Below are 25,993 nucleotides of genomic sequence, written 5' to 3' on the forward strand. Positions count from 1 at the left end.
CGGACATCTCGGCGAATCATCTCTATTCTTAGATTCGGAAAAACATTGAAAGTTTCAGGAAACCGCTGGAGTCCTGGAGGAGCCAGATTACTCTACACCATGTAGGAAGGCCGTCACTTTATCAAAAATAACGCCAAACCTTTCCTCTGCGTTAGGTACTAGATCAAAGGAATGCTCCTCTTCTTCAACTTCGAAAAGCTGGGTAGGCACTCCAATTGCCTTCAGTTGACTTTCCATGCTCCTCGATTCGCCTATCGGGACAGCCGTATCTGCTGTTCCATGAAGGAAGACCGTCCTCGGCCACCGACCTTCCCCTTTCACAACGTTAACCTGCGGGAACAGGTTTCGATGTTGACCAAGGCATGACTCGATTGCCTCCCAAAGCCGAGAGGAATCGTCATCTCCCCCGTCAAGGGGAGGTGACGCACCCTTCAATGTCGAAGGCTGGGTATGTTCCTGATGATAAGAGTCATAAATCTCTCGGAGCTGGCGGCTTAGACTGGGTGAATGCTGGCCTGTGTAGTAATCCAGAAATTGACCGAGCTGCAGGTACAGCCGTGCGAGAAGCATCCGGGGATTGGAAGGGTAGCCGGGGATGGGGTGGGTTGGAGGGTGGTGTGAGAGGGGTGAGTCAGATACGAATGTTGAGTCCCCCTCTTGGAACGGATACACAAACTCCTGGAACTCGGAGGGATCGAGAAGCTCCCTTCCTCGGAAGAACGGTGCATGTTTCTCATGTAGATAGTGAGGCGTCTGTCTCGCCAGCGTATCATCAATCACCATGCAGTAACGGACAGCGAAAGTATAACTCACGAAGAAATCTCCACCCATTCCGTAGATCGAGAGCAGCGCCACGGGAGGAGGATCAACACAGTGCATCGCGCACAGATAGGCACAAAGACCACCAGCGCTTGTTCCCGCTACGACGATTTTGTCCGGCTGCACGACAAAATCCTTCTGCGTCCCCCCATTTACGAAGGAGAAGATATTGTGAGGATCGAGTATGAAGGACCACAAGTCCTTGATGTCCTCCACGATGTCATGTCCAGTTGCCGGAGGGATCAGACTGTAGTCCGCTGAAATAAAAAGATATCCAAGCTTGGTGAAACGTTCTTTCTTGAGATGTGAGGATTCAAACCGTTCCCTGATGCGATTTTAAAGACATACTACATAACCACTCAGGAAACCAGCTACGTCTATTCCCGACTGTCAGCCCACCGCCATGGAAGAACACCACTGCCGGAACTGTAATCTTGTCCCCGTTCGGCGTCGGTCCGCTTTCAGGTTGCCATACGTCCGAAAGAATGTTCAAGTCTCCTCTTCTTTTGTACGTGACCGTGAGGGGCTCAGAAGACATCGCTGACATGGATGTGAATGAAGAGAAGGAAGATGCTTCCGACGTGATTCGAACCCAGAACCAGGTCCAGGGGTGCAAAGAAGGCCAAGGCCCGAAATCGGAATTTCAATCTAGCCAAGGGAACTTTGTTAGCCAGCGCTTAAGTATCTTCGTCAGGTGGCGTCAAACGGGAAGAACGCCTGAACCTGAGCTTTGGACAGTGGATAGGAAAGGCGGAAAGCTGTAAGGTATGTGTTTCTCACAGCCCGTGCCTTCCTGTCTTTTAAAAGATGCTCAAGTTGCGGAGACTCGAGTGGCAGTAGATGATGGCTCATGACAATGATGACAGGCTTCTGCGATGCCTAGACATGTCTCGACATCGAACAAGAGATTCTCTACACATAAACACATAGCTCCAAGTGCTCTGGTGGCCCCTTTCGAAGAAGGATCCCGTAAGAAGACCAGGTTTCTCCACGACAATTCCCCTGGCGGAGCTCTCACTCAGTGACTTGACATTTACACCGAAGTCGTGATTTTCAAAAAGAACGTATTCTATGCTGATGAATCCTGAAAGGAAGACTGAGAGTAGTAACTTGTTAAACAGGTCCATACACTCACTCCTTGTCAGAACCCAAGTTCGAAAACTTGGTGGGATTCGGGCCCTTCGGTGGGCACTCTACCTCGTTCTCAAGCCGGAAAGGGGCGAGGTTTGAATACCGTGGAACCATATGACTACGGCCAGGGAATTATAAAAGCCCACTGGCGATCCAAAAGTAAATGTCCAACCAACCTAACCTGGCCATACCATTACATAAAAGACGATAACAACAATGAAAGCCCCCACCAGCCCCCACCTCCTCACCCTCCTCACCCTCCTCACCCTCACCTTCACCACCCTGACTCAAGCAGTCCTCAACGGCCCCTGCGACTTCCCCGGCCTCGGACCGGGCACCTGCCTCCACGTCGACGCCTGCGCCCGAGGCGGCGGAACCTCCGTCACAGGACGCTGCGGGAACGACCCCGTCTGGGTCCGGTGCTGCTTCAAACGGTGCCCTGGGACTAGCGGAAACGGGATTTGTCGCCCTTCCACTTCGTGCTCCCCGCCTAACACGTCTACGGATCCAGGTGAGTCGCACATCGCGAGTGCAGAACGATGTACTTGTTGCTAGTAGGACTTGTTTGTTTGCTGATGGAGGAATGTGTAGATTCGTGCCCTGGTCCTGATTCAGTCAGATGTTGCGTCCCATTCCCGTTTTAACCCTGGAAACCTGAGCGTTCCATCGAGACCGGTACCAGTGGCTGGCGAGCGAAGGTGGTGATAACTCGATACGGGCGCTGATCTTGGGGTGGAGTAGAAAGCGGAGAGAGCGATTAGGGATAGAGTAGCCTACCGTGAATAAGACGTTGTACAAGTTGTCTGCTTCACACTAAGTTTTGTCCTGAGTTATTGTTAGGGGGCCAAATTGCTTCGAGACTAACAGAGTGAGATCTCGTAAGGAACATCAGGTTCTCCACGATGATCATGATTCTCCCGGTGAAGCTCTCACTGACATGTACACCGAAGCTGTGGTTCACTGTCGGATTCTCAAAAAGAAGGTGATCTACGCTGATGAACACTAAAAGAAAGACTGACAGTATTCACTTTGAGACAAGCCCGTCCACTCGCTCGCTCCTTGTCAGAAACGAGATTCGACGATGACTAGAATCTCCTGAATGGGTTCTCGAGCTCTTTTCTCATGCCCGAGGGGAAAGACGATCAGATGTAACACACTTAGCGATAAGAACAAGTATAAAGGCAGTCGGGAAGCCAAAGGAAACCCACCGATAAGCAAAAAGACCGACTCCCACCGGCCAAAGAGGCAAACCGATATGAAAGCCCCCACCACCTCCACTACCCCTGGCACCACCCTCCTCCTCCTCACGTGCCTCGCCTTCACCACCCTCACCCAAGTTGAAGCAGCTCTCAACGGCCCCTGCGACATCCCCGGCCTCGGACCAGGCACCTGCCTCCACACCCAGGTCTGCGCCCAAGGCGGCGGGATGTCCGTCCCAGGATACTGCAAGGACGACCCCATCTGGGCCAGTGCTGCTTCAAACAGTGCTCTGACCCGTCAAGGGGTGGGACTTGTCGCCCTTCTACTTCGTGCTTCCCGCCCAATAGGCCTATTATTGATCCAGGTTCGTATCGAGGAAGCTTTTTTTTTTCTTTTTGGTTAATGGGTTAATGTAAAACGAATTTGGTTGGACCCTTCAATGCTGATGGAGGAATGTGTAGGTTCGTGCCCTGGTCCTGATTCGATCAGGTGTTGTGTTCCATCCCCGGTCATGGGAGCATAACAGGAGCGAGCAAGGAGTGAGCGAGAGTGTGTGTTCAAAGCAGTTTAAACTTACAAACTTTACAACGCGACTCCCCGCAGACTTTCATCAAACGATCAAAGGTTGTCACGGAGTGAAATCCACTGCAACACCTTGCGCGAATGATAGTAGTATTCTCTCCAGTTATTGTTCAATGCCGAACCAAACAGCGGACCGAAACGCCTCCAAGTCTAAACAGAGTTGAGATGATATTTACAGCCCACCGGCCAGTCTATCAGTTATATACGTAGGTAGAAATGTGCTCTAGGATGTTGTCAACAAAACCACAAGAAATTCTTTTGTGTGGAAAGCCTTCCAGAATCCCAAAAGGCTTACGAAGACCGGGCCTGGTTCGGCGCCAAAAACCACAGCACCATCAAGGCTCCAATCATCGCAACGGACCTACAATCCAAAACCAACATCAGCAAAACTAATCCCACAACTCGACCCGGGAAAAATGAGCAGGCGACGTACACAGGATGCAAGCTCGAAATCCCATGCTTCTGCGCAATCGCACCAGCCATAAACGGCACAATCGCACTCCCAGCCTGACCAAACGCCGCAATCCACCCAATCGCACCGGTGAGGATGTAGGAGGGGAGGACGCGCGAGGCTTGGTTCATCGCCAGGGGGTACATGGGTGCCATGAAGAGACCCATGAAGGCCACGGCGATGCCGTTGCCGACTAGCGAGGGGACGAACCAGACTACGAATTCTAGGCTGTGTGGGAGGTAGGGTAGGGTAAGGTGGGGTGTTATGTTAGAGTGGGTGGATGGAGTTGGAGAGGCGTACCCTAGTGTGAGGAGACCGTAGAGGTAGACGACCCAGCGTTCGCCGACCTGGGGGATCGATGTGAGAAGTCGTACTAACAATGGAGAGCCCTAAACCTACCAAAGCGTTAACAGGGAGAAGAATAACTCGACCGACCGCAAGGGCTACACAAGAGACATATCAGCATATGGTAACAAGGGCGGCGACTAACCACGAACCTCCAAAGTAACCAGTGGCAATATACCCGGACGAAGGCCCACCTCCCCGAACCTCAATAATAAACGTGGTAATCCACCCTCCAATAGCGATCTCAAGGCCAACATAGACAAACAAAAAGAACGCCAGAACATGCACGGTCTTGCTCGCCATGATAGTCTTGAAGCTAGTCGCACCCTCGTTAGCCTCTGTGACGATTTCGCCTGCAGCCTTAAGATTGTCCTCCTGTCGCCTGAAGCGGAAGACGAGCATAACGGAGAGGGAGTTGAGGATGGCGAGTCCGAGAGAGACGAGGTAGTGGAAAGACCATCGTTCCATTTGGGAGAACTGGGTCGACACTAGGGCTGATGCGAATGCACCTAGGCCTACAAGTAATCATCAGCTTGCGTACGACATCTTGGAATCAGAGCGAGGACTCACCATAGACGCAGTGGATAACACCCATCTTCGTCTCCAGGTTCTCAGCTAGCGAGCCGACGTAGCCGTTAGCTTGAGCATCCTGGATTCGACGTTAGTAGAAGTTGGTGGATGGAGGCATGGTCAGACGCACCTGAAGAGCGAGACCCATTCCGTTCAAAAAGTTCATGGCTACGAATGCGGGGAAGGGAGGAGCGGAGGTCTGAACGCTGTATGCGATGATTTGGAGAATCGTGCCTGCCGTCGCATTTCATGTCAAGATATCGTTCTCAAGGAAGATGTGAAGACGCCTACCAGCTGCCATGATCTATGCGAGGAAGATATCAGCGCTAATTGCACGAGAAACCCACAGCATAAGACTCACTTTTCCCATCCCAAATCTATCGGTAATCAAGACATTCACTACAGCACCGGTGATAAAGCCCTAGAAAAACACCCAATCAGCCTCCACCCCACCTCAAGATAAAAACCGAAGAAACAACTCACAGTACATGACATGACGAAAACCAAAGACACCACAGCAAAACCAACCTGGACGAAAGTCGGAGCAACCAAACATGAATCAAAAAATCGTTGCACTTGCATGATACACTTCCTGCAGCCTAGGCAGCATGGGACCTGGAGTCCCGTCGTTCCAGCCCAAGTTGAAGAGACACCCGGAGAGGGAGAGCAGTTGGATTATGCCCATGGCGCTCTGGCGCCGGGTTTTTGGAGAGCGGGATTTTTCTGATTCTGAGGGGGAGAGGTTTTCCTTGCAAACGGTGGTAGCTTCCTTGTTCGAGTCGCTGGCCATTGGAGAGTGTGTTCCTTGCACGGTAGATCCAGCGTCGAGGCTTGTCCTTGGAGTTGGGGTAGCGGTAGCGGTAGTCGATCCCATGTTTTGTTCGTGAGCCAAGAGGGAAGAGTCCCAGGAGCAAGAAGCCAAAAGTTCAGGCTAGTGGAGGTCAAGAAGAAAGTAGGACGAATCGACCGGGATGACTCGTCATTTTACCCGCCTTGGCGGCCCAAGCCTTCCCGCGCCACCTCTTCCCGATGTCCACGGCTTTGTAATTCTATGTCCCATACCGAGCCTTGTCGGGGTCAGTGGATAGAGATTGCTCTACTACGAGTTACAAGCAGAAGTATGTACTGGATATGAAATAAATCAAACCCTGAACTTGCAAATGAAGCTCAAAAGATAGGGGCGTGGAAAATCACTTCAATGATGCACGTGAAACGCACGCGGTTCGCGTCACTTCGAACCCCACTCGACGCGTTCAATCTCCTCCCTCCTCCTCCCTTCCTACCTCACCTCCCCCTATCCCGAATCCCTTCAACCATGGAACGAGCCTACAGACAAACCCTCGAACAAATGGGCGGCAGCTCCGAAACAGTCGAAACAGCCATCAAACTCATCCGACAAGCCAAAGCCCGTACACGACCTGGATCAGGACACGAACTGGGGGAGTACTCGACGGGTTTGGTGCCCATTTGCGGGTTGCTAGCTTCAGAACAGTGCGTCTACTTACATCTATATCTCTAGCCTGATACTAGGTGACTGATACTGGTACTGACACCCCTCCCAACTCGCCTCACAGATTGAACAACGACGAAATAACCCCCTCCGCCGCCCAACCCGCTTCATGCCTCAACAAAGCCTCCTTCAAAAAGGCGTACCAAATCTTAAAAACCGTCCTACAAGACAACAAAACAAAAGGCAAACGCCTAACCTGCGAAATGCTGTTACGCAAATACATCGTAGCTTTACTCGCCGCGCAACTGGGGGAGATGTGCCAACTAGCGCAAGGAGAGGTTATGCAGCTCGGGATGAAGGCGAGTCAGATTACGAATGAGGTGATGTGTGGGATATTTTTGTGGGTGTGTGCGGCTGCCAAGGTGCGTTAACTCGCGAAAGCCATTCTCTGGAGGGTGGTGTTTAATGGGGTTTTGGGTGGCTAGGTCCCGGATTTGCCTACAGTCGACGACCTAGCAGCCGAGTACGGTACCAAACCAGCCACAGTCCAAACATTCATAACAAGCTTGAACAAGAAGCTCCCCGAACTCAAACGCAAAATAGCTCAAGAAACCAAACCAAAGGCTTCATCCGCCTCGCCTACAAAAGCCACACCTCGCAGAACGCCAGGTCGTCCTAAACGAGAGCTCCTGACTAGGGAATCAGTGAGGAAACAGGCGGAGGCTGCACAGGCTCCTGCACCAGACGACGATGACGACGACGAACGCTCGTTCCCAGAAACGCCGACAAAGAAACGGAGGTTAGACTCTACGCCCAACCTCGAGAGATCAGCTAGGACGCTCTTCGATTCGACGATACGCGCTTCATCTTCCAAGACTACATTGGACACCCCGACACGCCCTAGCTCACCATTGAAGAAGTCTACGACATTCCAGTTGCAGGCAGAGGAGGAAGTGGACGCCGCTGTACCGTCCGAGAGCGAGGACGAAGTGGAGGAGCCCAAGTCACGCTCCTTCAGGAGGTTCAGACCGGTCTATCTAGAGCAGAAACAGTGGTCTGCTCGGGATCCTCGGCTTAAACGGATCTGGCGTCTACGGGAAGAGCAGAAGCAAAAGCTCATCGAGCTTCACGGTCATCCATTTAGATAAGTATTACAGCCGTTCTCGTACACGATGAGGCGCGTCCTCGTACCGCTTGAACGCCTGCTCAAGCTGTTCAGTTGTTATACCCTCCCCAACCATATATTCCATCCACTCCCTACGGGCCTCTGGAGCCTTCCTCTCCTCTTGTGCACCGAAGAGCCCCGTCGCCACTTCCACCGGAAAATTGAGATACTCGCGTGCTCTGATATTACCCTGCAGAATCTCGCAAAAGTGGACCGACCACCGTTTCGCAATGTCTTTCTCGGCGGGGGTGCACACCCGTCCGGCGACCCTGTCCATGAACGCATGGATCGCAGCAACGTCCTGGTTCCGCAACCCCTCGTTCGTAGTAAGCACCGCGCTGCCCAGCTCGGGGTCGCGCAGCACCGAGAACCTCTGCTGTTCGGTGCGCCGCGCGTCCCGCGAGACGAACAACGCGGGCGCGGTTTCGAGGTTTGCGGGCAGACCGTGCTTGAGGTACGCCTTTAGCTGGTGGACGCCGACTGAAAAGTTGAACGGGGACATCCCGCAGTCGAGGACGACCTCGTCGCCGCAAAGCGAGGAAAAGTAGATCCAGTAGTGGTCCTCCGGGTCCTGACCGTAGGCAAACGTATTGGTCGAGGGATTGTAGTAGGCGAACCGGTCGTGATCCTCCACCTCCACTCTTCCTTTTACGATACCGAAATCGGCGATGGGTGAAGAGGAGTATTTGAGCCGGACGCGTCGTTTGCCTTGTCCAGAGGTGGTAGTGTACATCTCGGCCAAAAGTGAGAAACACAAAGCGACGATACGCGGGAGGAGGTACCCTTCGTGTATGAACCGCTGAATCAACCTGCTCCTGGCGGACGCCGAAGGGGCTGTCGGCCACCACACTTCTGGCTTCCCCATCGGCACGGCCAAATCGCATTTATCGCCTAGCACGATTAGGGCCGCGCTTCCCCCGTCTGGAAACTCGCAGAAAGCGCTGCGGGAGATTGTGTGCGTGAGTCCGGGGTGCATGGGTTTTTCTTGGTCGGTGTTGGATGTGACTAGCATGCAGGATAGGAGGGGGTAGAAGGTTTCTAGGTTTATTCGGTCTGTTTTTCCTGGTGCAATGTAGTGAAGAGGTGGTTAGATTGGACTCGTATTGCTTCGAGGAGGCGTAAGATGGAGCATACCGCATTCAGGTTTGTGTTTCGGCCAGTCCTTGGTTTGACATTCTTGACTGCAATACGCTTTCTATACCAATCTTACTTCAGTAGATGCCATGCTATTACCATCGGGTAGAGATGATGGATGATGCGATGGACGAGAGAAGTTCAAGCTTACCTCCCCGCACGACGAGCATAATCGCAGCCCACTTTCATGTTTTGAGCAGAGCGCGCATCGTTCGAGTTTAGATAGAGGGAGATGGACGGTTCTGAGCTCTTGATTTCGGATCCTGGATGTTGAGAGCGACATGGAACTTGAAAGAGCCCCTATGAGCCGCGACGTGGGATGTCGTCCAATTGGTGCCGAGGCGCCGAGGTCTCGATGACGCAGGTGCAAAGTAGCGCTTCTGGATGAATCCAATGTCGACGCCGAAATGCAATATGGTCAGGTCTTGGGACGTGAAATTAAGGTCGCACAGAAGCAATATATAGTTCACAATGTAAATTCCGGTATTTGTTGCTATCGCCGCATTGCTCAAATGGGTATCGCAAAAAGCAAAAGGACAGAAGATAATCCAACTCTCCGAGCCAACGCAAACACGCTATACACCCACCTCCTCCTGCACGCCATTAACCTCAAACCACTCCAACTTGCCGTGTTTCACAGCCCTCAGGGCCCCAACGCACACACCACCAATCGACTTCCCATCCCTCGTCTCCTGCTGCCACACTTTCAACGTGAACGACCGCAACTCCTGAAAGGTATGGAGATAAAACTGTATTGCGTGTACCACTTCTTCTGAACTTGGTGTTGCAAGCTCTGGGGTACTGCGCCGCGGGCGGAAGTCGATGAGGAGGTGGGTTATACAGCGCGTATTGTGTGCTAGGTCTGTCAATTGGTGGTGGTCGAGTGGGGCGAGGAGTCTGTTGATAACTTCCAAGGACACCGTGGCAGTCGAGGGTCTCACTGAGGAGAAACGCATTTCGGATTCGTGAGTAGGGACGAGTTTGTCGGAGAGGGCGGAGAGGGTTTGGACAAGGTCCGGAAACTCAGGACGGTGGGAGTCGGATTGGTAGACCCAAACTACAGTCAGGGAAATAAGAGTCGGGGGAGGGTGGATTATAACCACTCCCGACGCCTGGATCCATTTGAAATGAGCACGGAGGTGGGTGAGGTGGTGGAATGCAGGGATAGTAACGTCACTGCTTGAAAATCGTGAATCGGGAAAGGGGTATTGTTGGAATGAAAGAAAGGTAAGGCCGGAGAAGATGTTAATCAAGGAATTGAACTTTGGTAAAATAAACTGCCTCGGAAAGTCGCCTAGTTCCAGGGATAGTACCTTCGCAGCTGAATTGGCGAACAAGGTCTGTAGGATAGCCCAATCGACGTCTGGGTGATTGCAGCATTCTCGGAAAGCGATCGACTCGATTGGTGAGGCCTCGAGGAGGTCTAGGGTCCACTGGAGGAGTGGGGGGACCAGGAGGGAGGACGAGGCGATCGTGATGTGCTTCAGTGTCGTCGCTAGTCGGGCTTCGTTGGAGAGATGGTGAAGGAAGATTTTCGACCCTGGAGGGCCTCGCCGACGGAACTTCCAGTGAGGACCCGATAGAATGTTATTCAATTGCGTCGTCCCGTCGCCTCCGAGGAACATCGCAAGCCGTTCGAATGCCTGGGAGAAGATGAACGATTGGCGGGAAAGTTTGACGGATTCGTAACGGTCGGTGAAGGAAGTGAGTCCTTCAACGGACAGAAAGGTACATCCCTTTTGAACGATGGTGTTGAGGAGATTGCTCACCGCGAGCGACCAACGCTCGAATACATCCTCCTCTGAGACGGTCGGGTTGCGACTTTGATTGAAAGAGTATCCCCTGAATGCGAGCGTCACACTAGAAACATGCTTCAACCGTTTGATAAAGCGTTCCAAAGTCTGCAGCTGTGGTAGTATATCGCTCCAAATGCAAGCGAATGGAAAACTGGCGGACAGCGTTTGCACTTTTGTGATCGAGGGAGCGAAGCAGAGGGCTTGGAGTGTATGCTGATACTGAGACCACGGGAATCTGCCCAGTTGATCCATTTTGAGAATACATTCGTGCTCGGGGGAGGGGATGCCGGCGGAGTGGAGGTACGATATTGTGCAGATGTCTTGAAGCTTGCGGCAGACGAGGGCTGTACGAAGGACGTCCTTTGCGGGCAGCTCGGGAGCAGCGAAGATTTTGTGTAGTAGCTCGTTGGGGAGTGAGAGAAGACTGCAGTGGTTCTGAAGAGACTGTGGAGTCGATGTCATGGCTTTGACCCCAAGGCGCTCTGTAAGGACAGGTCCTATTTCAGTTTATACTCACCCGAGTGTTAGCTCCTTGAGCGCCTTGCGCAGCCGAATGGTCGTCGTTGAAGGAAACGCGCAGCCCCTGTCCCCGCACGGCGCCGAGCCCCGTTCATTTGATGCCGAGGCTCGACCTCTTCGCGATGACGCATTGGCAAAGCGGCTCTTCCGCACGTTCTAAGCCCAATGCCGACACACCCATCTGCCCAGTTTTCAACTCCGTCACTCAAAATGACTCGAACGTCGCCCAGGAACGAATAGTCTACACTCCCCCCAATGTAAACTCCGGTACTTATGATCCAACCGATAAGCTTAGGAAGCACTCTTGCCCAGTGTCGTCCAGGGTTGGATTACTACATACCACTTTTTTCACTATCGCCGCATTGGACGATCAGCATCGACAGCTTGTCCTTGAACCACCATGACCTCGAACGATGGTGGTCTACCCACCACTCCTGGCATCCACGACACAACGGCGGTGACAACGCCAACGATCAACGAACCGATGAGCACACCGACTGGGGGCAACAGCGCCAACCACATCCAGGTCCCGGACTCGCATGACGGTTTCTTCGGTTACCAGGAAGAGCGCAGTCTCCAGCAGGTCAGTTAGGCTTACTATGGACTCTGAAAACGTAACTGAAAGCTGTGTGTAGATTGAGGAAAAGTTGATGCTGCAGCGGCGAACTTCAGATGCCATCCCACCTGAAATAGAAAGCCTGCGGGGATCGCGAGTCCAGTCACCAGCACCAGATCCGTTTTACGAAGAGGAGGAAGAGCAGGATAAGCGTGAACGCCTTTACAAAGGCGAGAACCACGCAACCGGTGCGTATTGATTTAGCTTTCAATCAGCCATCGCTGCCAATCTAATTACCGCACCTAGAAATCCTAAACACGGAACAAGTTCTCCTACTCCAGTCGTTCCAGAAATGCTTAGAACTGCGCGACAAATACATGCTCAAATCCCGTCAGCGACTCGGAGACGACCCGCGAGACCACGACGGGCACTTCCAGGGCATCCCAGACGAAGATGCGGACCCTTGTGGCGTCCGCCCAGACGCGCAGTTTGGTTTGGACAAGTCTTCCACCAGCTCTACGGCATCCACCAACAAATGGAAGATCTACCCGCCTCCCCCTCCCCCTCATTGGCACTGGAAGCAAGACCAAGTTGTTAGCGGTGGTGGAAAGCATATCCCGGGAGATAGCTTCAAGTTTGAAGATTGCGAGATCCCTGGGCCTATAGAAGGGTGGTCGTTCAAATTGGATCATAAGGGTGTATACCAGGTGTACAAGGGCGAGGGTGAGTGGCATTCTCTTCCGCTTTAAACGGCTGTCGCTAATGATATATAGAGGAAAAACCTGCCTTCGACGTCCCCGATATTCGAGAATACTTCTTGGACCTAGAATACGTCCTCAAAGTCATCTCGGATGGACCCACCAAGAGCTTTGCATTCCGCCGACTCAAGTACCTCTCCAGCAAGTTTACGATGTACAGCCTGCTGAACGAGTTCCAGGAAATGTCTGATATGAAGGTGAGTCCTCTTCTACCTTGGTCGATGGGTGATAGTAGCTCATCGTTACATCAGTCTGTGCCGCATAGAGATTTCTACAATGTTCGTAAAGTCGATACCCACGTCCACCACTCGAGCAGTATGAACCAGAAGCACTTGCTCCGGTTCATCAAGTCCAAGATGAAGCGAAGCCCCAACGTACGTTCACCCCCTCGTTCTCGCAGATCTAACCATCTGATTGCGATCCCAGGACGTCGTTATCTTCAGAGATGGACGCGAATTGACCTTGTCACAAGTCTTCGAATCGTTGAAGCTTACAGCCTACGACCTTTCGATCGATACACTAGACATGCACGCCCACCAAGATTCGTTCCATAGATTCGACAAGTTCAACCTCAAGTATAACCCTATCGGTGAATCCCGTCTGAGGGAAATCTTCCTCAAGACGGATAACTACATTCAAGGGAGATATCTCGCCGAGTTGACGAAAGGTATGATCTATACTCCTTCCATTTGGTTGACCCGCGTTGAATGAAATGTTTTACCAGAGCTGATGACGGATTTGGAGCAAAGTAAATACCAGAATGTGGAATGGCGGATCAGTATATATGGTCGCAAGCCTGATGAATGGGACAAGCTCGCGAAATGGGTTATCAACAACAAGCTATTCTCGCATAATGTTCGATGGCTTATCCAGGTCCCGCGTCTCTATGAAGTCTACAAGGCTAATGGTTCTGTGAACACCTTTGAGGATATCGTCGTCAGTACGTGTATTTCCAGCAGCCCTTTTGGAGACCGTCGTTGCTCATGACTTCCTTCAGATGTGTTCCGCCCGTTGTTTGAAGTGACGCTAGACCCCCGCAGCCACCCCGAGCTTCACGTCTTTTTGCAACGCGTTGTAGGATTCGACACTGTCGACGATGAATCGAAGGTCGAACGGCGCATTCACAAAAAGTTCCCGTATCCCAACTTGTGGAACCTCCCGCAATCCCCACCCTACTCGTACTGGGTATACTACATGTTCGCAAATATGGCCAGTCTGAACAATTGGCGTCGTATCCGAGGATTCAGTACGTCTTTCCTCCCCAACTCCCCACTCCATTCCATCAAACCACCTCTCCCCTAACTTGTAATTTAACCAGACACCTTCGTCTTCCGACCTCACTGCGGCGAAGCGGGCGACACCGACCACCTCACCTCCGCCTTTTTGACCTCTCACTCGATCTCACACGGTATCCTCCTCCGCAAAGTGCCCGCCCTGCAGTACCTCTACTATCTCAAGCAGATTGGTATTGCGATGAGCCCGTTGAGCAATAATGTGTTGTTTTTGACGTATGAGAGGAATCCCCTACCCGACTTTTTTAAGGTGGGGTTGAATGTTAGTTTGAGTACGGATGATCCGTTGCAGTTTCATTTTACCAAGGTGGGTTTTTGGGTTTTTGGGTTGTTGAGTGGGGCTGATGGAGGTGTGTTTTGTAGGAACCGTTGTTGGAGGAGTATAGCGTTGCTGCTCATGTACGTTTTCGTCCCTTCCTCTCGATGGAATGTATGGCTGACTCGGGACATTTGATAACAGATCTACAAGCTCCCTCAAAGCTCCCTGGCTGAGCTCGCACGCAACTCTGTTCGTCAGAGTGGGTTTGAAATGGAGATCAAGCGGCATTGGTTGGGCAATAATTGGTATCTACCCGGTGCTGCTGGGAATGATATTCATAAGGTTCGTGGGGCGTTCATTTGGGGTTGTCGTGTCGTGTCGTTTTAGAGGGGGGGCTTCAATTGACCTGCCCGTTAACTGCCTTCCTTTGTTCTTTTGTATGGAAGAAAGATATGATCACTGACGCTCTCTTAAATCTATACAGACGAACGTCCCTGATATCCGACTACAATATCGTCACCAGACACTACTGGGCGAGTTGGAGATGTTGAAGAGGGCGAGTGCGATGTCGGTGGAGAGTGTTAGTCCTGCGCGGGGAACGGGGGGTGTGATTCCTACGCCTGATATGATTGGTGCTAAGGCTATGACTGCTGGGAGGTCGTGAGGCCTGAGGGTGAGAGTAGTAGGGTCTTTGGCTGTGGAAATTGTAGGGTCTTTGGTTGTGGAAATTGGTGTGTATTATGGATTGGTGTGTATTATAGGTATGGACCTTTGCAGGCAATTGAAGTTTGGTTGCGTGGTGAGGACTACTTAGGCCCGGGTTGCTTCGCTGAGTTCAACTCGCGATCCATGGGGTACATACCCCGCATCCCCCCCGGGGGCATTTGAAAGGTTCTTGGATGGTTCTTCGAACTGCGCATCTTATCGGGGCCAGAGTTCAAACCATGACGTCATGCACGATGTCCACCAATTTGATCAATCATGATCAAGTGTTCTCCGCTGGGCGCCTTTCCTGTGGGGCACGAGACGCCAGTTCGACATATGTACACGTTTTCTCACTGCTTTTTTTTTGGCATCGAGGCAAGTGTCTAGCGCTGCATTCCATCACTCTCTTAATAGGAGTCGCTGTTCAATCGAAGTATCTTGGACAGTTCAGCGCCCGACCTTTCCTAAAACATCGTTTGTTTTCAGGGACTCGGTAGTATGTATATCTAAACTCTAATTCCTCTGGATCTTCTTATGGATGATTGGCATGGCGTCCTTATATAGATGACAGGAATCAGTGCCCTGCCTCGCTGCAGGTACTGTAGGTGTGGAGTTAAAGTTCCGACGAGGTCGCCTTCTTGGGGGTTGGGGGTTGGAATACATACATGCCCTTTTTGTGTGTGTCACGGTGTGTTCTTGGATCTGGTACCGCGGTTGGCCTTGGATCCTTGTTGCTTTGCTGCTGGTTACTGCTTAGGGACGGTGTTGTGGATGTTCTTGAGAGTGTGCCATGGCATTATTCCTGCGTCCGTGTGCCATGGATATGGTTCCCGAGTTCTTGTGGCCATGACATTATAGGGTCGGTATATTTTGGGTTCGGTGCGGTGCTCGGTCGTGTTTCAAGGTTTGGGGCGATGTTGGACGTCGTGACAGGTCCTGTGGATACGGGTATGTGCTGTATGTTGTGGTCATATGTCATATATGTATGTTATGTGGTTGCTGCATGAGGGATCCCACTTTCATTTGTATTGTCTCGTTCCTTCCTTCCTATCTTCTTCCTGGACTCTCTACTGGGCGCTGACATTCGATTCCAATTGAAACTTCACATTACACCGCTCGCATCGAGTGTATTACTTGGTTGACGATATGTCGCGAGAGTGCCGCCCTGTTTCGAACGATAGCGGCAAGCCGAGGACTTTGGTACTGTGTTTTGACGGGACGTCGGACCAGTATGATGCTGATGTGAGTGCTTACCCGGTGGACCGATAGTTGACTGACCGACCTTACTATCTTACAGAACTCGAACGTCGTAAAGTTCTTTGAACTCCTCAGCAAAGATCCCAACCACCAGTTATGCTATTACGATCCTGGTATTGGGACGTGGTTCCATCCTGGTGTTGTCTCGCCCTTGTTTGATTGGTTTGCAAAGTTGATGGATCAGGCTGTTGCTTGGTGGGTCTTCTGAATCTTCTGTTCTGGAGTTTCGGGATAAAGCGCTGATTCAGAGGGTGTGGATGACTAGGTATCTTGACGCCCATGTTATGGACGGATATAAGTTCCTGATGCAGAATTACCGACATGGAGATAAGATTTGTTTATTTGGTGAGTGGAGAGAGTATCCTCGCTGCCCATTTCTATTCACAACTTGAACTTGGTCCGTTTGCCAGGTTTCTCGAGGGGCGCTTATACCGCGCGGGCCCTAGGCGGCTTCTTGCACAAGGTCCGTTGGTATTTCCGGATGTACTGTATACCCCAATCTCACAGATAAACTCCAAATTTAACCTATAGATTGGCCTTCTATCAAGAGACAACTTCTCCCAAGTCCCATTTGCATATGACCTGTACAAACGAAGGGATAAGGAATCTGTCGAGTTGGCATTTGGGTTCAAACGGACGTTCTGCCAGTCTGTTCGGGTGGAGTTTATGGGCGTTTGGTACGTCCAACCAATTCATAGAGCCATTCGAAAGGGGTATTTTGAGAATGCATTTACTAACCTCGCATTGAATCGGTTGTTCAGGGACACGGTTGCGAGCGTGGGTGTGATCATGGGCAAGACTCTGCCTTTTACCAACTCCAACAGCTCCATTACGACTTTCCGACATGCACTAGCCCTCGACGAGGTGAGCCTCGTTGGATCTTTGCTCCTACGTATACGAATAGAAAGTCTAATTTGACTTTATCCAGCGCCGTGCCAAGTATAGGCCTAACGTATACCATCGGCCTTCGCCTACGCTCATGGCTGCGGCTCTGGACCCGCAAGGTGCTAGTGCGCCTCTCCGCAGCGATACCACCAGCTCCTCGTCATCCAGCTCTTCGGGCAGGAAGGGCAAGCGCAGTAGTGTGCTCCGACGCGTATTTAGCGTCAAGTCTGAGAAGGAGAAGGATGCGGAGGCGGCGGAGCAGCACAGGATGATGTCGATTGACGAGGGAGGGCTGCCGGATGACGTCCTGGAGGTGTGGTTCGTCGGTGGTCATAGTGGTAAGTGCCCAGCCCATCATCATAGACATTCTTGGAACATCCACTCAACGCCTATATGGTGGTACCTAGATGTGGGAGGAGGAAACACCCTCAACACGTCCACACACTCGGTGGCCAATATTCCACTTCGCTGGATGGTCCGCGAGGTTATGAAATCGAGCTGTGGAATCAGGTTCAGCGAAGAGGCTTTATCCAGGCTTTCACTCGATATGACGGAGGTGTACGATGGGATTGATGCGCTGGAGCCTATACATGACCGTTTGACGGGGTCTTTCAAGAACAGGCTCTGGTGGCTTCTGGAGATTATACCCTTGACGTATTCGTGGCAAGACAAAGAAGGAGTGTGGCACAGAACTTGGAGGTGGGTAGTATCGTTCTGTTATCACGTATGACCCCCGAGTGTTGAAGTGCTCCTTCCTCTATTCCATCTAGCTTCCATCTTGGTAGAGGAAGGGATATACATGATCCTAAGCCCAAGTTCCATCGCAGTGTAGAGTTTCGGATGAAGGCTTCGAACCTAGGGTACAAGCCCAAGGCGAGGTGGGAGGAGGGAACAGAGGAGTATGTCTCGTGATTGACCTGATTCTTGGACATATCTATTTTCGCGTGGATGGTGTTTTGGTCTTTGTTGTATTGGTAGTAGCTGTATCGTACCGAGGCTGTAGCCGTAATGCTCGTAATTTGAATGGCAACTATGTTCGAAAACCGAGGGGTACGACGACGCTACTCACCTAGTATTCACCTGATCTGGGTAAGGTAAGACATGTTGGTCCAGACTCCGACGCGATTCGCCAGTTTGCCTTTCTTCCTGTGCTGTCGTTCCAACAAAACCCGGGCTGGTGGCTCCATTGTTGAGTTTGGAGTGAGTTTCCCCTTAAAGAACGTGTTCGAGTTAGCGTTGACGATGGCCATGAACTCTAGAAAATTTCAGATCCGTGCGCCGGTGGAATTATGGCTAGCCTTGCTCACCCCCGTACGCAGACCGCTGTTCTCGACGTTCTATCCACATGAAGGACTGACCAGCTCCCCACACCCGGAAGAGTTACACCAGCAAGCAGTGGCGACCACTTCTAAACCCAAGGTTGTAGGTATGGTCGACCGTTGCTTTTCTGTCCGATGTCGCGATGCTGACCATGATGCCGCAGCGACGATAGCGACTACGAAATCCCAGCAGACTCATACACTGGTCTTTTCGTTGCATGCAGCTAGGCAAATCACATCACATCGGGCTCGCGTATGGGGCTGAGGATGCCATTGACCACCTTCAGCACGGCCGCGACACCGGTGCCAGAATTTGACCGCAGAGCAAAGTTAGCTCTGACTGCATCTAGCAGCTGTCGTCGCATATACGCCGTCCAGACACCAGACACACTGCGGGTTCCATTCGATGGCATCGCCCGACCCAGCATGCGAACTTCACCTGTGCTCCCTTCGCCCTTCGCAGAGCAAAAGCATGGGCTCCCCATGGGGCCAGCTCCATACCGCAATCGCCGACGCTCCAAAACACTACCGGTCAAGGACGGCACAGTTCTCCCAGCACCACGGGCCATCATGGGGCAGTGGTCTCCGATCCAGAACTCGAACTTTGCCAGCAAATCCCTGGCCAGATTGGGAAGAGCGACGATCGTTGAGCATCATCCTGCTTGCCGGTCAACGCAGATGGACAAATATCATGGAATAAATCGACTTCACCTGAGTTGGACGAAAATAGCTGCTGGCTCTCTCCTGATGACTGGAAACAGACTAGGAGAACGGTCTTTCTGACGCTTTCTTGCATGCACTTGGGTCTAGCTCTTTGGAATCTCGCTGTTGGCCTGATACTGGACTGAAGATTCGTGGGTACCGACGTTCAGCGCGCGTGGAGCTCGAGATGGTGGGATCATTGCGCCCTCCTCTTGTCACAGCTTTTATCGACGGTGGTTTATGTTCTGCCAGAACTTTGTCAGGACCAGGTCCACGACTGGGCCCTGTGATTAACGCTTCAACGTCACAGCATGCCTGTGTTTCAATGCATCCAACAAGCGGAGGTTGGGGGAAGATCGCCCGACGGCGAACTGACGACACCTAGCGCAACGCTTCGGGCGAGAGGAGGTGTTATCGAGGCTCGTAAAGGATCACTGCCAGAAGCCTCATCGGTCGAGGGATGACCACCCCTGTCTCTTTGACCAGAGGGACATCTTTATCAATTTCTGTGCATAACCTCCGAGGGTGCGATACGACGCGTAGATGGGAGTCGAGGGTGGGTGATGGCAATAGAGACTTCCAGTGAGTGGCGAGCTCGAAGAACGCATCGGACAGAGGTCCATGGTACCTCCATTCCCATGGTAATCCACCTGTACTCTTCACCGGCACTAACGATGACGGCGGAAGTGACAGATCGATGTCCCACAGGAAGGAGGTACGGTAAACACACGTCGATTGTTCGCGAGAGCTTGTGCAGGCTAGGGGACAGTATGGGTGATCCTTGGACGATGGTGCGGTGGCGAGAGGGCTGCGGCGACGGGCGACAGTTGGGCTGCAATGTGGAGGGTGAGGGCGACCCACAGTGGCCGGTCGACGACAAATCGATGGTGCAAAGCAGCTCATCGCCGCGGTTTGCGTCGATGTGCGCCGGCTGAGATGGGCTATAGACTTTTCGACGACGGTGTGGGCAGCTCTGAGAGAGGCGAAGAGGGAAAGGGGGGATGGGAGCCTGGCTGGTGGGAACTGAACTGGGGTAGTTTATATATCCCCGCGGTTTTCGTCCCAAACTGGATCTGGTGACCTTGGATCTCCTCTGGATGGTGCCGAAGAGAGGTTCTTTCAGGATTCTGACCTATTTTCCTCTGTCATCAGACCAAACAAGTTAAGACGGACACTGAGATCCACGAATTGTACTCACCGTGAGCATTGCTGACACCATGGAACCTATCAGAAGCGGCATCTTGCTATTCTCCTACCGTGGTGGCCTGTCGACTGGAACACATGCAGACATGAAAATGTGGGGGAGCCACGCAAGCTGACTTCTTGACTCCGTGCCTGAGGCCTCGCGCTGGCTTTGTTAGGATCACAGATGTTTTCTCATTGGAGCATCTGTCTAACCCGCGCTTTGCCGCGCATTCCAACACATTCTTTTCTCCATTCCTATCGTCTTGCTCAGTCATGTAGAGGATGTTATGTGCGGACACAACCGACTCGAAGGCTCCCTTCGCTTGCAAGTTTGCGCCAGACCCGGGAAACCGTTCGATCCCATCTGGAGCCCCACTTCTTTCTCAATGTCAATGATTCTTACGGCGTTCCAAGGCATTCCCCGGATTCAACACCCAATTCCGAAGCGAAAGTTGCTTGGTCGCTTCTCCCCCGAAACAAAAACTTCGAGGTGGATTTGGGCATTCGGTTAGACTCAACCATATGGGGGCTTACGCCTTCTAAGCAGGTGCGTACTGCCCTTCATACGATATTGAACTCGCAAGCTCATTTCTTCTCTACTGAGCTGTGCATCACCCATCGGTCAGCAGGAGGTCGGACAATTGGTGCCGTTTGTCAGGGTGCGGATTTCCTGCAGGAAAATTGCCGCACAATACCATTCTCTTCTGCGGAGACTTCCAGGAGATGGCCGGATACTACCTCAAAAATCTTGACTAGCATCCACCTCCCTCCATTTTATGACTCTCAGCGTCGGGTTCACCCACATGCACGAGTCATGCAGTGGAACTCGATCTCCACAGCCGACAGAATCGTCCATCCAGCTACTCGAAAAAATCACGGTTGTTGGCTGTTGCTTGGTGAACCATCTGGTGCTTTTGGAGTAGCGTTCGCTGCTACATGCACTCGCGCTCCTCCCGTTTCAGTCAGCTTTGCATGAGGCGAGAGCATCCATGCTGGCCTTGCAAGAAGTTGCCGATGCAGCCGGCTGATGTTACGGTGGCGGTGCCTACTATCCGCGGCTTGGCACTGGCAAGGGATCCACTTGCACCACGAAGTCCTATGTTTTTCGATAATCGAAGATGGGTGTTCAATTTATTCTAGGTCAAAGAGGGGTGTTTCGAGTCCTTCCTGGTTCTCGGCGTGTCCTTCTCTATCAAGAAGTACAGTCACCCGAAGCACCTTGTGACGAACTCAATCCATTTTCGGCGCTGCCTGCGCAACTTTCGACTCTGTACCGCTTGGAGCTCAGGGTGCTTTCGACGTGCCCAAACCTTAGGGTAATCCAGAACTGATGTCGCAGATACACGAGGGCGAAATCCATGGAAAGTGTCCCAGATTCTTTACGGCGCTTCACCGACTTTCTTTTGTGACTTTGGATTCTATACGATTGCAGGAGTTCACGGGATAGTGCTGCCGTCTTTGACTTCTCGCCTCGCGGTAGGTGACGTTGCCTATCTGATTCACTGTTTCCACTCGGGGATATCTTTGCCTGAGTATGACGGTAAGGGACATCCTTTCTCAGAGTCGCGAAGGCCATCTTGTGCAATGTATTGACCATGCACTGAGTCTACACAGGGATTAGAAAGGTTTGAGGTCCTTCTGGCTCTATCCCTAAAGCAGCCCGGGCCATATGATGCGCATGTAACTGGACCCTGTAGTCCTTCTTACACGGAGTACCCAGATGGTGATCGGTTTTTGTTCGCCCGCTGTCCACCCAACTTTCGAATAGGATCAGCACGTCCAGCCCCGAGCAGCTCTGCAACAGTCGGCGACTCATTCAATCCATCGTCGAGCTCTCTCGAAAACATTTGGAAGAGGTCAGGACTTTATGTAGAAGTCCCGCTGCGCTCAATTGGGGGAAGAGCGGTGTTTGCTAGGAGTCATCTGACGATGCAAGCTTCTGAATCTGGCACGCCCATGACGTTAAGGGACAAACGAGTTCTCTTTCAAGATGGAATAGCAATTGGCAGCTTTATGTACAATGTACATCGGCCGATAGTTTCTATCTCGTCATTTGTACCGTAATTCGCCACGAAGCATAAGGTTTTTAAATGTGACGGATCACCGTTCTCGTGGATAAGGCAGTCGTTCGGCCACTGTCTCGACAAAGGGAGAATGACGTGGTCAACGGCGCGTGGACTCTGCTCACTTTCCCTCCATTAGGCGCGTCAAACGGAAAGTCTTAGCACCGTTGGGTAGGAGGTACACATCAATGTCATATCCTCTGTCCATTCACTACATTGCCCGCAACGCTGGGCTGTGTAGAATAGTGCGGTATCATCGTACTTACTCAAGTGTAGCCACTTTACTAGCGGGAAAATCGTTTGATTCTTGCGAGGTCTAGACAATGGTCCCAACCAATTAAAGATCGAAACACAACACTCGGGATTGATTGTATCGTATCCGTATCTCCGGATGTGCACGCTTCAGCGGCGGAACCCTGGCAATAGCAATGACTTTCATACCCTCTTGTATCCGTCAGTTTGAGTCCCGAGCCAACAAGAACTGCCCGATTCCCGACGTCGCTATCGCGTAAAGAGAATCTCCCGTTTCGTTTCCAACGGGAGAGCACAGCAGCAGTGATCCCAACTACGGAGATGACTCTGGACAGGCACTGCTGTCCCCGGGAGGCAATTCCCAGATATGGGCGCTTAAACGCCGAACGGAGCTGTTGCCCCTGAAATGCCTTGAAAATGACAGAACTTACAGCTTAATCGCGTGCGATAATGCGCTATCTGTTTCATTATGTACGCGGTAGTAGGACTGTCTAAAAAGCCTGGTCACCGTTACCCTTTTTTGCGTCATGAACCAGGGTATGTATTCCGTAACACGGGTGAATTTTGGAATCTTGGCTGGCCGTGAATACCCTGAAGCAGACAGGTACACGAGGGAACGTCACTCAGACACTCATCTAGGCGGGCAAACCTCAATTTGAAACAGTACTTGAAGGGATTCACAGCATTTGTGTTAACTCATCCCAGTCACTCTGAGCAAACCGTTTTGAGTGATGGATCTTGATTTGATCCTGAAATGCAAAAGGCTGTAATAGTCATATTGAGTTTTACATTCAGCATAAAAAGGACGCAGTGCACACCCCAGAGTTATTAGAAATCGTCCCCTCCTCTGCTCGTGTTTGCCCCAGACTCGTGATGAGCAAATTCTCTCTCATTCTCGCACTCTTCCTCACCTCCGCGTTTGTGGCAGCGGCCCCTTTTCGACACACCGTGCCTGGCAATGAACTAGCAGGTTTGTCGAACAATATTCATGATTCTGTCCGGTTCGAGAGGGTTTACCGCGATTGTATGTAGCGCGAAACGAGACAGAGGAAGAGCCTGACCACGACGACCGTATCGACGCAATGTGGCTCCGTGTCGACTTGCCAGACGCGGAGTAATCGTTGGGGAATCAGAAAGTAGGTCGTCTGCAAAATTGCATCGAAGGAACAACTCTTTACTTACAAGTTACCACCTGGAACTCAGTTGGATCGGAGCACCTTGAACTCCGGACATAACGACTCAACCATCTGTATCACCACCTAAGGACTGGACTGCCGTTTCAGCCCTCCCTATGCTTTTACGATTCTGATAGCTGTTGTATAATATTTCGTTCTCAACGGATTCTTAGCACCTGTGTATAATTACCTCTTCTCGTGTTTCCCCATCCGTGTAGTCTGTAATAATAATGACACGACGGAAAGTGCCGTATACAGCTTAAGACAATCTCAGACTGAGATGACTAGACTATGTGCCCGATTGGAAGGTAGGTATGAATCCGAGGGCCATATAATGCGAGCAATGTCGACGAGGCCTCCGAAAAAAATAGAGTGACTTTTGCAGGGATCGAACAAGCGGCCTCGGCCTCCGCCATGACATATGTAAGGTTTTCGCACGATTACGGTGTTCGAGAAGGATATGGTTGAATCAAAAATTCTCGCGCGAGCACTGAAGTCCCACAGCCACAGCCACAGCCTCTCACCTTTTGTTCTCGGGCTATAGAAACCTTGTCTAGCTACATAGGCAGCGGATAGATTAGAGTGGAAGGGTATAAATCGCCTAAAGGTCTCATAATTCAGCGAGATTTTCGAATTTTAAGGTAGTTGCGGGATGACAGGTCATAATTGACCGGCCCTAAAGTAACGGGCGCCCACTGGCAGCCTGCAGGTGTCCGATTTAGCGCTCGCGGGCTTGGGCTGTTTCAATCGTAATTAGTGGGCTATGTATGAGGCCTAGGCGTCATACAGTGTCGCTTGAAAGACTTTTGGAGGAGATCTGATGACGCAGAGTCAATAATACTCGAACTCGGACCGTTTCACTGGCACTACAATGACTGCAACCTAAATGTAGAGCATGTTACTAGTAATTTAGGGGGACATGTTCCGTAGGCGAAGAGGCCATATACCGACAGTTACCGAGAGGATACGGTAGTGTAGTGCAGGCAGCTAAGATCTAGGATCTAGCAGTGCGACTCCGAACATTTACCATATCACTAAACATAAGCGAGCCTTTAGATGCAACAAGGGAAGGGCTGTCGATAGAACAGTAAAGATCATCGAAGATCCTTTCTAAATTGTTAGAAACGAACTGAAAAAGATGTGGCTGGTCGTATTCAGCAAGAAGACTGTCGATATCCTCTTGGGAAATAGGAATAAGCTGGTTCGGTCCCCCGAAGCGTTTAGGGCACTTGTACAAGTCGATACGGCGGGCGTCGGTTGGCATCATGAGAGAGGCTGATGTATGACGCAGTTTAGCTCAAAGCATACCAATTGGGGATTTGGAAAGTTAGAGAAAGGAACTCACGCATGGAAACGCTGTCAGGATGGAAACCGGCATGATCCTGACCGGCTCTGTAGAAGTAAAGGACCTTCTCCCAATGTGGTTGCCAGTTGTGTTCTCAAGTGATGTTATTCGGAGACCCAAGAGCATTGTGCGACGGAACCCAGCCCTCCAGGATGTAAGGGTTGTAAGTAGCACTGAAGCGATGATCAGAAGTGAAAATCTCGAAAAAGCGCAAGATCGTACCGAAGCGTTCCAATCACTGGAATTGCCTTGAAAACTTCACTACCCTTATCACTTGTAGAGGTAACGTGGCATGTCTAGAAGTGTTTGTTGACGACCAGACCTCGTTTGAGAGCCGGCAGACTCATCAGTTGGCGAGTATCTTACCTCCACACTTCTTGACAGTTCTAAGGTAGACAGCGAACGGTAAATCGTCGTCCCGAGCATTAGGAACAGATAGCATAAGCTCCCTGCAGCTATACTTGTCAATAATACCACAGACGCCAAGGAACCCTTCGCTTCAGGAGTTACAGAGAAAGCAGCTAAGGTAACTTATCTTTTGTCATCCGCAGTACTTTAACCAACGAACCTTGCGTTCCAGATGTACATTGGTCAGAAGAAGTACGCGGTAAAGTGGCTCTACGATATCCATGGCAGTGGCAGGGTCTCCGACGGCAAGAATCTGGTGCATCTGAAAGATGAGCTTCTCCGTGGCTTCAATCTCGAAGAAGCAGCAAAGAATTTCACGAAAGCAGCCAAGGGCGCGACGATGCCTATAAATTTGCGAATTTCTGAATGGTCCAGATGCGAATTTTGAGCCAGAGTAACAAGGAAAGAGGCCTATGGTCGAATATCGCGACTCGGATGACGATTCCAGCGACGACTCCGACGATGATTGAGCCCAATTCTCCCTTGGCTCTAGGTTCTTATTGGTCGTCCTTCCCTTGTTACATCCCGAATTTAAGTGCCCTAAAGCTCACTGTCACCCGGTCTTGGTATATGGTCTCTTCGCCTTTGGAATATGTCCCCCGAAAGTACTGGTAACATTATCTACAATGTAGGTCGTACCTACCATAGTACTAGTGCTATTTTCAATGCA

At 51.4% G+C, this 25,993-nt stretch overlaps 9 protein-coding genes across 9 annotated transcripts; 5 read left to right on the forward strand and 4 right to left on the reverse strand.

The window, feature by feature from the left end:
* Positions 1 to 87: 87 nt before the first annotated feature.
* Positions 88 to 1,357, reverse strand: CC1G_03342 (hypothetical protein; the record flags this gene model as incomplete). Its single annotated transcript, XM_001835508.2, has 2 exons — positions 88 to 1,076; positions 1,219 to 1,357. 2 exons carry the CDS (start codon positions 1,355 to 1,357, stop codon positions 88 to 90), a joined length of 1,128 nt encoding a protein of 375 aa, XP_001835560.2.
* An 809-nt stretch (positions 1,358 to 2,166) lies between these two features.
* On the forward strand, positions 2,167 to 3,789 carry CC1G_03344 (hypothetical protein; the record flags this gene model as incomplete). Its single annotated transcript, XM_001835510.2, has 4 exons — positions 2,167 to 2,461; positions 3,132 to 3,514; positions 3,612 to 3,689; positions 3,754 to 3,789. 4 exons carry the CDS (start codon positions 2,167 to 2,169, stop codon positions 3,787 to 3,789), a joined length of 792 nt encoding a protein of 263 aa, XP_001835562.2.
* Positions 3,790 to 3,904: 115 nt separating this feature from the next.
* On the reverse strand, positions 3,905 to 5,972 carry CC1G_03345 (hypothetical protein; the record flags this gene model as incomplete). Its single annotated transcript, XM_001835511.2, has 11 exons — positions 3,905 to 3,923; positions 4,028 to 4,093; positions 4,166 to 4,530; positions 4,562 to 4,626; positions 4,681 to 5,043; positions 5,099 to 5,177; positions 5,229 to 5,332; positions 5,390 to 5,402; positions 5,460 to 5,519; positions 5,582 to 5,626; positions 5,688 to 5,972. 11 exons carry the CDS (start codon positions 5,970 to 5,972, stop codon positions 3,905 to 3,907), a joined length of 1,464 nt encoding a protein of 487 aa, XP_001835563.2.
* A 441-nt stretch (positions 5,973 to 6,413) lies between these two features.
* On the forward strand, positions 6,414 to 7,626 carry CC1G_03346 (hypothetical protein; the record flags this gene model as incomplete). The annotated part of the gene is made up of 4 exons (XM_001835512.2): positions 6,414 to 6,589; positions 6,673 to 6,970; positions 7,034 to 7,513; positions 7,567 to 7,626. 4 exons carry the CDS (start codon positions 6,414 to 6,416, stop codon positions 7,624 to 7,626), a joined length of 1,014 nt encoding a protein of 337 aa, XP_001835564.2.
* A 73-nt stretch (positions 7,627 to 7,699) lies between these two features.
* Positions 7,700 to 9,126, reverse strand: CC1G_03347 (hypothetical protein; the record flags this gene model as incomplete). The annotated part of the gene is made up of 3 exons (XM_001835513.2): positions 8,999 to 9,126; positions 8,848 to 8,894; positions 7,700 to 8,775 (listed from the first exon to the last, which is right to left on the reverse strand). Exons 1-3 carry the CDS (start codon positions 9,034 to 9,036, stop codon positions 7,700 to 7,702), a joined length of 1,161 nt encoding a protein of 386 aa, XP_001835565.2. The 5' UTR covers positions 9,037 to 9,126.
* A 296-nt stretch (positions 9,127 to 9,422) lies between these two features.
* On the reverse strand, positions 9,423 to 11,105 carry CC1G_03348 (hypothetical protein; the record flags this gene model as incomplete). The annotated part of the gene is made up of 1 exon (XM_001835514.2): positions 9,423 to 11,105. The coding sequence occupies one exon, from the start codon at positions 11,103 to 11,105 to the stop codon at positions 9,423 to 9,425; it is 1,683 nt and encodes a 560-aa protein (XP_001835566.2).
* A 457-nt stretch (positions 11,106 to 11,562) lies between these two features.
* Positions 11,563 to 14,691, forward strand: CC1G_03349 (AMP deaminase; the record flags this gene model as incomplete). The annotated part of the gene is made up of 12 exons (XM_001835515.2): positions 11,563 to 11,745; positions 11,798 to 11,966; positions 12,025 to 12,441; positions 12,492 to 12,673; positions 12,728 to 12,850; positions 12,903 to 13,143; positions 13,201 to 13,416; positions 13,474 to 13,722; positions 13,795 to 14,075; positions 14,132 to 14,167; positions 14,229 to 14,369; positions 14,512 to 14,691. The coding sequence occupies 12 exons, from the start codon at positions 11,563 to 11,565 to the stop codon at positions 14,689 to 14,691; spliced, it is 2,418 nt and encodes an 805-aa protein (XP_001835567.2).
* Positions 14,692 to 15,878: 1,187 nt separating this feature from the next.
* Positions 15,879 to 17,786, forward strand: CC1G_03350 (hypothetical protein; the record flags this gene model as incomplete). Its single annotated transcript, XM_001835516.2, has 10 exons — positions 15,879 to 15,974; positions 16,030 to 16,184; positions 16,255 to 16,334; positions 16,400 to 16,452; positions 16,521 to 16,666; positions 16,751 to 16,853; positions 16,918 to 17,212; positions 17,282 to 17,573; positions 17,621 to 17,655; positions 17,707 to 17,786. 10 exons carry the CDS (start codon positions 15,879 to 15,881, stop codon positions 17,784 to 17,786), a joined length of 1,335 nt encoding a protein of 444 aa, XP_001835568.2.
* A 5,482-nt stretch (positions 17,787 to 23,268) lies between these two features.
* Positions 23,269 to 23,513, forward strand: CC1G_14960 (hypothetical protein; the record flags this gene model as incomplete). The annotated part of the gene is made up of 2 exons (XM_002910583.1): positions 23,269 to 23,365; positions 23,404 to 23,513. 2 exons carry the CDS (start codon positions 23,269 to 23,271, stop codon positions 23,511 to 23,513), a joined length of 207 nt encoding a protein of 68 aa, XP_002910629.1.
* Between the last annotated feature and the right edge of the window lie 2,480 nt (positions 23,514 to 25,993).

This window comes from Coprinopsis cinerea (assembly GCF_000182895.1).
Source record: "Coprinopsis cinerea okayama7#130 chromosome 8 map unlocalized cont3.8, whole genome shotgun sequence".
NCBI classification, from domain to species: Eukaryota; Fungi; Basidiomycota; class Agaricomycetes; order Agaricales; family Psathyrellaceae; genus Coprinopsis; species Coprinopsis cinerea.